At 32.9% G+C, this 10697-nt stretch overlaps 2 protein-coding genes across 2 annotated transcripts; one reads left to right on the top strand and one right to left on the bottom strand.

The window, feature by feature from the left end:
* Window positions 1–1691: 1691 nt before the first annotated feature.
* On the bottom strand, window positions 1692–3468 carry LOC104743859 (putative FBD-associated F-box protein At1g32375). The gene is made up of 5 exons (XM_087486206.1): window positions 3394–3468; window positions 2842–3338; window positions 2410–2791; window positions 2163–2297; window positions 1692–2051 (listed from the first exon to the last, which is right to left on the bottom strand). Exons 1-5 carry the CDS (start codon window positions 3466–3468, stop codon window positions 1692–1694), a joined length of 1449 nt encoding a protein of 482 aa, XP_087342332.1.
* Window positions 3469–3494: 26 nt separating this feature from the next.
* On the top strand, window positions 3495–5657 carry LOC104742152 (ras-related protein RABC1). The gene is made up of 7 exons (XM_010463127.3): window positions 3495–3850; window positions 3929–4102; window positions 4204–4272; window positions 4769–4834; window positions 4939–5060; window positions 5138–5266; window positions 5347–5657. The coding sequence occupies exons 2-7, from the start codon at window positions 3967–3969 to the stop codon at window positions 5461–5463; spliced, it is 639 nt and encodes a 212-aa protein (XP_010461429.2). The 5' UTR covers window positions 3495–3850; window positions 3929–3966; the 3' UTR covers window positions 5464–5657.
* The last annotated feature ends 5040 nt before the right edge of the window (window positions 5658–10697 follow it).

Consider the following 10697-nt stretch of genomic DNA (forward strand, 5'->3'; position numbering starts at 1 on the left):
TTGCAACTAGCCGAGGAGGAGAGATTTCTGATGGTGAATGAGGAGGAGGTTCTTCACCAGTTGCTACTGGTGGAGGAGATGTGATTGTTGCTGGAGGACGAAAAGCGACTGAGGCTGGTGGAGGAGGAGCGGTTGAGGCTGGCGAAGGAGGAGCTTTTTCTGCCGGAGGATTCTTCTTTCTTTTTTTTTCGAACTTATATCGTTTCTCGTTTTGGGAGGCATTGATATTGCTAGGATTAACAAAAAAACACATATATTTTAAAGATTTTGACTCTAATTTTGAATTTAAATCCTAGTTTACAAACCCTAATTTTAGATGAGATTTTAGAGATTTACCTTTGAAAGAGAGAATAAAATGAAGAAAGATTTCAGATTTGATTAAGATTGTGAGAAAATCGGTGAGATGTTTAGCCGAAGAAGAAAAAAAGAAATCATTCAGTTTTTTTTTGGTTCACCGGAGAACAAAGAAGAAATTGTTCAGTTTCCATATTTGAATTGAGAGAAAAAAAATTGTTAAGATCCGGTTTTAGTGGATAACGGGTGGATAACCCGAATTAAACTTGGTTGGGTTGGTAAATAAAGATATTTCATTAAGTTTTATGGTCTTTCACCAATTTTTTCCTTAAAAAAAAAAAAAGAAAAAAAGAAATTAGTTATAATAAGAGGGAGATACGAGAAAATAATGTTTGAGATGAGGGCACAAGAGAATTAAATCATTTTCTAATATTATACCATATCAGAAAAAGATGAAATTACCCATCAAGTAAATGAGGAAATTTTTTTAAAAAATTTGGGACTATCTGTGGTGGACAAGTATAATCACTCAAGTGGATTTGGTCCACTGAAGAGACAGACGGGCAAAGTTGTGGTGGACAAAAACATGGTTGGGGTTGAATCTGGTCCACATGAGGCACACACGTTTAATACGTCAGCATATCAGCAAGGTGGACAAGTTATTTTGGTAATGATTGACAAGTAGAGTACAACCAAGCGGATCTGGTCCACAAAAGAGATCGATGGACACAATTGGAGTGGACAAACCTGTCCGGTTGTTGAATCTGGTCCACCGGATCTGGTCCATCGAGAGACAATAAACAATGGATCATGGATCTAATCCACCGGAAATGCATCAGATGTGTCTTTTAAATCGCAAATTTCTGGGACAGACGAATTAGATGGAGGTTTAAAATGAGAGAGATGAATGTTTGAAAAGAGAGAGTTGGAGGTTTGGAAAAATGGAGATTTGGAGAGTAAGAGTTGAAGTTTTGGAGGTTTTAAGAAAAAAAGAATGGTGGTTAAGAGAGATCGAGAGAGATGAAAGAAAGAGATGAAAAAATAAATGTAAAAGAATTAGAAACATAAACGTAAAAGAATTAATTAAGAGTAATTTTGTATTTTTATATGTATTAATAGTGGGTCATATGACACTTTAGAGAAGACTAAATTGAAAGTGGCATTGGCCATAAAGTGGGAGAATCAATAAATTTCTCTTTTTTAAAAAAAAAACTATAATTCCAAACACAAGTACCTAATTCAACTAAACCAATATCATAACTAAAAGGAAAAAAAAAGGAAAAAAAAAAAGGAAAAATAAGAGTAAACAGGAAAATCAAATCAAATTTCTTTTATGCATCTAAAAAATGAAAAACAAATTGTGAAAAGTCATTAAGTTTTAAAAGAAAACAATATCTCTAGGGGATTTGGGATGCTTGTACTAAACGTCGGAACAACCGGTGAGCATAAAAAATGTCCCTTTTTATAATAGTCCCACGATCGAAATCAAGCTGGCAGATTGAAGAACGCCTTGGTGACATTGACAGGTCCATTAGCATCTCACGTTTCTCTTCACGATTTGTGGATTTGGGGTAGAATGCTGCCATCTTTAAACCACTAGAGTTTTTTAAGATGAATCTTGCAACTTCCATCTCTTCTTCTTTCCCTTTGTATTCGGACCATTCAAAAATTTCAAGACTTGACAATAGGCATCCCGGGACATGACTCGGTTCATTCCAGCATGGTCGCGGATATACATCAGTCTTAACTCTATGGATCTGAGACTCAAATGGGAGGACTATTAGTATTCCACTTTAATTAAACCATCAAACTGAAAAATATTGAATGAACATGGGAATCAATTAGGTTAACTTGAAGAGTAAATATACTTGTTCTAGTCTGAGGATTCTTAGTTTAGGGGAATCTCTGAGCAGACGCATTAGCAGATTCAACCACTCTGGCTCACATGTGCATAGATGCAATCGTACAAGTCGACTAAATATTTTTCTTTCAGGATATACATTCTACATAACATATAGGTTTAAAGAAATTAAAGTTTAGTATACTAATGATTAAAAAAAAAAAAAAAAAAAAAAACATTTAAAGATGTCTAGAGAAGAACTAAGACTTGGTTACCTTTGATGTCGCTAAACATAATCCAAGTTGCTCGACTGAAGTAAGAGACGAAAGAATCTGCTCGGTATCACTACAAGTAACATAAACATTTGCAGCTTCAATCTTAGGCATATTATGCTCAATGCGACAAAACCCACCCATGTGTTTATTAATCTCCAAGAGCTCCAACGAAGGAGCATCTATTAGAAACCTGTCAGCATTGATGTAAGATTGTTCAACCAATCTTAACATCTTTAAAGAGGAAACTCTAACAATGAATAAGCCCACATTATCACCCTGGTGTCGTTCTATCATCATAGTTTCAAGAACAGGACAACCAGATAAAAGCATGGGGACAAACTCGTCGCTTGGGTACGCCAATGATAGAAGTGCCAGATTTTTTTTTTTTTTTTTTTTTTTTTTATTCTACAAAAAAAAAGTGCCAGATTTTTGAGGGATGGGAAAGAAACCAATGAAAACGAATCCTTAAGAACCACATTGTGTAGCAACAAAGTCACAAGCATTGTAGAAGAACTTGGACACAAGCTACTTGGAAGTACTAGTACTACTACTGGAGACCCGGTAGAACAAATTTCGGTATGGATACATAGCTCACGCACACCGCGTTCAATAGCGGTTCCAACGCACACTTGAATATCTTCATAAGCATCACTCATTGGACTAATTGAGATATTCAAACTTTCTATGACCGGAACCTTGTGCAAAACCAAAGAAGTGTGAATCAACCGCCTGAATCTCATGGATTCACATGCACCAACTTGATATTCATCGCGGTCGTATCGAAGTCTTGGCACTAACATCCAAAGAAACTTCCACCGTTTCGATAACACCATCGTGGTCACAGCCTCTTTTGTTGATAAGAATGAGAATATTTCCAAGAGTACCGCATCAGGCAACTCACTTAACCTATCCATATGATCCCAACACTTCTGTATTTCGGGGAAGGGGACACCAAAACGTTTCTAACAAGCGGAGACGACTCACTGTTGATGGGGATGGGAAAGTTATGTGATGAGGACGTTTTGACCAGAGAAAAAGGAGTCCCCAAGCATAAGTCATTGATGAAAATAAAATAGAGGCGCCTCGATCGAGCCATAGAGAATATTAGGTCTAACACAATATTCTGGGCCAATTCGGCCGACGTCGAATAAAAACCGGTTTACGATCCAACGGTTATGAAACAAACGAAAAGAAGGTGTAGATAAAGCCCCGTAAGGCCCAACCGTAGACGATTGTTACTCATTTGTCAGTCGGTGAAATTAAAGAGGCGTCTTCAGGCTCTCACGTTATTATTATAACAAAAAAAAAAAAAAAAAAAAAAAAAAAAAGAAGAACTCTTTTGTGTAAGAGTTTTCTTCGGCTTTTTACGATCTCTCCGGTTTTAACTCTGCTTCTTGTGTCTTCGTGTCATTCTTCTCGCAGATCTCGAGGGTCTCTTAAGGTTGTGAATTTTTTTTATTCCAAAGTTTGTGTCTTTTGATTGTTTTGTTCCGACCCTTTTGATTTTTTTGTTTCTCAGGTTAAGGAGAACAAAAAAAAAGGTTCGATTTTTTTCCGATGGGTTCTTCGTCGGGGCAACCCGAATTTGATTACTTGTTTAAGGTTTTATTGATCGGAGATTCTGGTGTTGGAAAGAGCTCTCTTTTGTTGAGTTTCACATCTAATACCTTTGATGACCTCTCTCCCACAATTGGTTAGTTTTTAATATTTTATGATCGAGCTTTCAAGTACCGATCTTGCCTTTTGTGTTGTTGTTTTTGATTATGATGTTGGATTTGTCTTTTATGTTTGTAGGTGTTGATTTTAAGGTTAAGTATCTGACAGTTGGGGAAAAGAAACTCAAACTTGCGATTTGGGACACTGGTGAGAAAACAAAAAAAATTGAAATTTATGTAAATTTTCATATCTTTTTGGTTTCAATTTTAGATGTTTAGGGGAAACCATTGGACAATCCTGAGTTTGAGAATGTCTTCTTCTGTAAAAATATTGGACCACAATAATGTGGAATATTTTACAATTGCTTTCTCTTAGTCACTGTCTTGTATTTAGAATAGTTTATAGATTAGTCTATTGCCTTTAGGATAGTTTAGAGATTCGTCTATGTATTTATAATATTTTAAAAGATTAGTCTTGTATTTAGAATAGTTTATAGATTAGGCAACAGTATTACTTGTAAGATTAGACTTGTCCAGAATAGTTTAGATATTAGACTCTTGTACTTAGAATAGTTTTGAAATTAGACTCTTGTATACAGAATAGTTTTGAGATTGGTCTTCTTGTATTTAGAATAGTCTCTTGTAACTTTTCAGTTTCTCTGTTATCTCTGATTAATTTTTGGGTGTTTTTTCTGATTACTCAGCTGGGCAAGAGAGATTTAGGACGCTAACAAGTTCGTATTACAGAGGAGCTCAGGGTATAATTATGGGTATGTCTCTCTTTCTTGATGAACATAATAATTTGTTATCCTTTAGCTTTTGGGCTGCACATTATTAATCTTTGTATGTGACTTTTGGAACTCTCTATCTGTAGTATATGATGTGACAAGACGGGATACATTCACAAAACTATCAGATATATGGGCTAAGGAAATCGACCTCTACTCGACCAATCAGGATTGCATCAAGATGCTTGTTGGGAATAAAGTTGACAAGGTAAGATTTTCTCTGTGTCCTCTTATCTTTGAGTGTCTATAACTTGTCACTCTACTGACCTAATGTGATCTCTCTAGGAGAGTGAAAGGGCTGTTTCTAAAAAAGAAGGCATTGACTTTGCTCGGGAGTATGGATGCTTGTTTCTGGAGTGTAGTGCTAAGACTAGGGTCAATGTTGAGCAATGTTTTGAAGAGCTTGTTCTTAAGGTAGTAACTTTGCTCCCTTCTTCAAGCTTGTCGTGCTGAGGATGATGAGTATGTCTTTTAACCTGTCTTTCCATCTGTAGATATTGGAAACACCGACTCTTACTGCTGAAGGTTCGTCTGGTGGAAAGAAGAACATCTTCAAACAAAACCCCGCTCAGACCAGCAGTGCTTCGTCGAGCTACTGCTGCTCGTCTTAGACATGATGACTCTACGGGTTTATGACACAAAATTACACTCTTGCTTGTCTTCTTGTTTTTGATGGTCTCTTTGTTTTCCAAACACTGCAGCATCTTGGATGTAAATCTTAACCCTGGTTTCAAAGTTGTGTTCACTAGTTTCTAATCTGGGATTATTCCATCTTATAAAACAGTTCTTTTTCAGGCTGAAGAAATAACTGACCACTGTGACCAGTATCACATTTTTCTTTGTTGCCAATTTCAATTTCTCATCATTCGAGGATAAAAAGAACTGTTATAGAAGATCTACCCAAAGAGTTTAAATGAGAGTAATATATATTCCAGTGAAAGGAGGGAAGCTTCAATGCAAGTACCAAAATACATAAGGAGGTGCAAATGGTTGTTTTACAAAATGAAACGATAGATAGAACGAAAATAAGTCAAATGAATAAAATGATTCGGACGAAATTAGATGAATTCACTATTTCCCGTTGTTCATCTCATATTTAGAGGAATGGGCAAGGTTTGGATAAAACAAACATTTTTAATGTATTCATCAAACTTGGCAGATGTGAGATACCAACATCTTCCGAAAGTCTGGAGTTTTTAGGTTATCACTGTAGTCTATAGTTACAGTACTTATCAATTCCAATAAGTACTGTAATTATAAGATGTTGTGAAATAGATATCAGAGATGATGATTACCTTTGATGTCGTTAAACATAATGATTAAAAAAAACATAAGTACTTATCAATTTCAATTTTTCATTCGTTTTATAAGATCCACCAAAAAATTAAAATGAGAGTAATACAAATTGCAGTGAATGGAGGGAAGCTGCAATGTAAATACCAAAATACATAAGGAGGTGCAAATGGTTGTTTGACAAAATGAACAAGATAGATAGAACGAATAATAAGTCAAATGAATAAAATGAGCCCGACGAAATGAGATGAATTCACAACTGTTTGTTCATCTCATATTTTTGAGGATGGGGCAATGTTTGGATAAAACAAGACATTTGTATTCATCAAATTTGGCAAATACTTTAAAGTCTCTAATTAATATTCCAACGATTGGAATAAGTCAAAGTTTATATTATACGCAATATATGATGTTTGTGAAATAGAATAGAGAATAGAGATGATGATTATGGTTCCATGATATAGTTGGTTTTTTCTTGTTTTTATTAAGTTTAGTTATTATATTGGTTTTTTCTTTGATCAAAAAAAAAGTTATTATATTGGTTTATTTCTCAATTGTATTTAAACTTTTTCTGATTATACATTTCATGTTGAATAAATATGTTTTATCATTATCGTTTTTTTCTCAATCTCAATTTTGGGAAAATCTAAGATAGTACCACAAATTTCGTAGATATGATACAATACCAATTTGCAAATGCAAAAAGTGAATAGATATACTTCACAATTACGATGAACAGTGAAACATATTTTTTTTTTGTGTGTGTGTATGAATGTACGAATGAATGATGCAAAGTCAAACAAACATAAAAAATGATGATTAGATGCAAGATGTTTCAATAGTCTTATACAGTTGAAGTATAAGAGATGTCAACCTATAAAGGGTGATATGCAAGCACTTAAAGATGTGAACTCTAGTTCAAATTAAGCCAAGTATGAAATGGTTTTGAACTAACAACCTAATGACAATAATGAAAATGCAGAATGTAAACTATTTAGAACAGAAACTAAATGCAATGTAAACAAAGATAAACTAAGCAGAGACTAAACTAAATAGTGGCAATAACTAGATATAAGCAATGAAACAAAACTATTAAGATGCTGGACATAAACAGAAAGTAATCTAAGCAACCCAGATGGTTCTCGATCAAGCACTCGACCGTGCGTGTTGTTGAGTGGCTAGGTCGAGTGGTTAAATACGAAGAACAAAAGCAATTTTTAATAACTAAAACATATTAAACAGCAATGAAATAGGACTAGATGCAATAACAGACAATCAAATAACAAAGTAGACTCCTAGAGATGGATTCATGGGTTGGACTTAGGTTATGACTATCTAAACTGATCAACAAACCTCAATCAACATGAGCTATCTCCAGACAATGATCTTAATGACTTACTAATCGACTCTCATGACAGAAGTAATCAAGTTTGGACACTGTTAGACCTAATTCTCATTAGCTAAGACATTAACAAACCGACATTAAAGACCCATATCATTATTTGTCAAAAATCACCCTAGACAACTAATCTCTTAGGCTAGGCACAATAATCTCCAGTATTAGCTTTATCTAACAACCTAAACATTTGTATGATGCAAGTAAGCTTAAGATCTGTTCTTATCCTCTCAGATATAAGAACAACTTAAAGGACACCTAATCTGGAAGAGATCTATGAACAAACAAGCTTGACCAATCTAAACAGCCATAACCCTAAACTATCCTAATCCATCTCTAGAACCCTAGCTCACTACTCAGATGAACAAAACATGATGATAATAAACTCAAACCCATAAATTAATGAAACTAACATGATGAGAAAGATAATTAGAGATCTTTAACTTAATACAAATAAGCAAACTCAGAAAGTTATAGAGCTTACAACTACAAAGTATGAAAATCTGGGAAAAAGCAAGAACAAAAGTGGCAAATGATGTAAACAAATGCTAAAAATCCAAAAGGGATAAAAACTAGGTTTTTAGTGGTACAAATATTTTTTCTGATCTATTCTCACTTGTGGGCGGCCATGGGGTACAAGAGATATTCATAGGATAAGAGGTAAGCCCTAAATTAGCTAACAGACAAAATAGAAAGGCGGCTTGAAGTGCTCGACCATGCACGGTCGAGTGCCTTGGTCCAGTGACTTCTTCTTCTGTTTCTTCACTGGTCGAGTCCCTCTACTGCACATGGTCGAGTGGCCTCTGAACCTTGGTTTTCTTCTGTTCCAGCCTTTGTCTGCTTCACTGGTTGCACTCTATTCCTCTTCAGATCATTTCCATGTTCTTTGGGGTCCAAATCACCAGTTTAAGCATGAAACAATGCAAATGCAATGTAAATCCTACTCTAATGCACAAACAGACCTTAAACTACAAAATAATGACAAAACTAACTAGTAAACCATGCAAAAACCGTAAATAAACTATGGTGAAACATGGTAAAATATATGCGTATCAAACAATGTTTTACTAACGTTATTTTGATATAAATGTCAAATATAGATATGTCGTCTAACTGTCTGTTTGTTTTTTGAATTGATAAATATCTTCTAAAATTATTTAGATATTTTTATATTTATGTAGAGCCTTTCTCTAGCGGAAAAAACACCTACATAAATATAAAAATACATGTTGTTTACATCATGATTACATAATTTGTTTTCCGCTCCATATGTTGCAATAGGTGGATCATTTGATGAGATAATAATAATAATAATAAAAGCATGACACAAATGTGCAAAATCATAAGTTTTTACAATTAATATCATTAATATATTATTCAGATTGATCAACCGTAAACTATGTGTGATGCATGTACTGAGAAAAAGAAATCTATGGGGAGTGGACTGGAAATGTACAAAGTATTAAAAATTATTTTAAAACTTGATTAAAACCAAATAAATACGCCAGTATATAAATGTAGGTGTTACATTTTACTGTTAATATTTCAATTTAAAGTTGGTAAATATGCATATAATTCTTAAGATTTTATTCTATGTATTTAAAAGCCCAATTCAAACATCACATACATCATCTTCCAAAACAATAAAACCATTTATTCGATAATAATAAATATGATTTTATATCAAAACTAACATGTGCATTATATCAAATATTTATCTTACTTATATCAAAAAGTAACTAGAAATAAAAACAGAATTAGTAAAGAAAAAGAAATGAAAAAACCACAACTGTTTTGGGAAAATAACATTGTTTGAAATAATTTTTCTATATGTCGTGATCTCATGAATAATAAAATGAATTTCAAATGCGTCAAATTCTATATAAAAAATTAATATCTTTAGACTCTTTATTTTCTTGCAGAACAATTTAATCATCTAATTCATCAGAGTAAACCATATATTAAAATTTTAAATCTACGTACTTAAATCTTAATGAATAAAAAATAATTCTTAATGAATAAAAAATAATTCTTCTCCTAAAATATAGAAATAACATGTTTTTGGTCTTTTAAATATTTTTAAGTTCGATATTGTCATCGATCCACTTGAATATATATATATATATATATTGTATATGTGTAGCTATATTTCAAAATTTGCTTGTAATAAGGATGGGATAAAGTGGCCGTAGAAAAATCTTACCCGATACATCTCTAAGAAAATTACACGAAGGATATTGTCAACCAAGAGCATAAAAAAATAAATAAACAGCTTCTAGTATTACTAGACTATACCTGTTAATTATGAGAAGTCGTAAACTCTTCCCAGAAATGACACAGTTTTAGATCGAAATATAGAATTCAGAATAATAAAGTAATATCATGCTTATAGTTTTTTTCTTAACTATGTCAAATGAATTTTCTTTAAATGACGATTCTTCCAAAGACTCTTGATCTGGTCTCATATTGTATTCATGAACAAGCACGCAATCGATAAAGACATCGATAAAGACACCAACAGAAAGTGTTTCTGCAACATTCATCAAGACTATCGAATATGGGAGGCAAAGAGGACAAAATCTTCTTCACCACTTCTTTATCCTTGACCTTTCACCCATAAGATTTCATAAGAAACACAAGCTTCATTAGTTTCTCAATGAGTTCAAGAATTGGCTAGATGTTTATATAGTCATCTTATAGGTGGTGATAAAAGTCTACTTTAACATTAAAATATATAAAAAATACATTTTTAGTGGTAAAACAAATACTAGTAGAATTGCACATGCATACAAATAAGACGACGGTTTGACTAGTAGTTTGCATGTCAAATATTTTGTGAAAAATTTATCAAACCATAGATTATATGAGATTGTGAATACACTTTTTAAAGTTGTGCAGTAATAATAATAATATTTAGTTTTTAGCAAAAGTTTTGGTGATTGCTAAATTAACTTTAGTAGATTATTGTAAAAATTTTATAATAAATTAATAATATAAAAACACAAATTAGTGGATTAAGGTAACAAAAATAGAAAATTATTTTCTCTGACTAAAAAATTTATATATTTACTTCCTGAAAATAGTTTTTTTTGAAATAAACTAAATTTTTTTGTAAAATTTAGTCTTTTTTTTTAGAAAAAAAAGCAGTAATCCAAT

The sequence above is a fragment of the Camelina sativa genome, chromosome 14 (genome assembly GCF_030686135.1).
Source record: "Camelina sativa cultivar CO46 ecotype springtype chromosome 14, ASM3068613v1".
NCBI classification, from domain to species: domain Eukaryota; kingdom Viridiplantae; phylum Streptophyta; class Magnoliopsida; order Brassicales; family Brassicaceae; genus Camelina; species Camelina sativa.

What these genes read in the sequence shown, in the direction of transcription:
- LOC104743859 (XM_087486206.1), bottom strand. Translation starts at nt 3,468, where the DNA reads ATGACTTATGCTTGGGGACTCCTTTTTCTCTGGTCAAAACGTCCTCAT. An exon ending in CTTTCCCATCCCCATCAACA is followed by an intron (nt 3,339 to 3,393) that starts GTGAGTCGTCTC and finishes CCCGAAATACAG; the next exon opens with AAGTGTTGGGATCATATGGA. An exon ending in TATGTTTAGCGACATCAAAG is followed by an intron (nt 2,298 to 2,409) that starts GTAACCAAGTCT and finishes TATGTTATGTAG; the next exon opens with AATGTATATCCTGAAAGAAA.
- LOC104742152 (XM_010463127.3), top strand. Translation starts at nt 3,967, where the DNA reads ATGGGTTCTTCGTCGGGGCAACCCGAATTTGATTACTTGTTTAAGGTT. An exon ending in TGACCTCTCTCCCACAATTG is followed by an intron (nt 4,103 to 4,203) that starts GTTAGTTTTTAA and finishes TTATGTTTGTAG; the next exon opens with GTGTTGATTTTAAGGTTAAG. An exon ending in AGCTCAGGGTATAATTATGG is followed by an intron (nt 4,835 to 4,938) that starts GTATGTCTCTCT and finishes CTCTATCTGTAG; the next exon opens with TATATGATGTGACAAGACGG.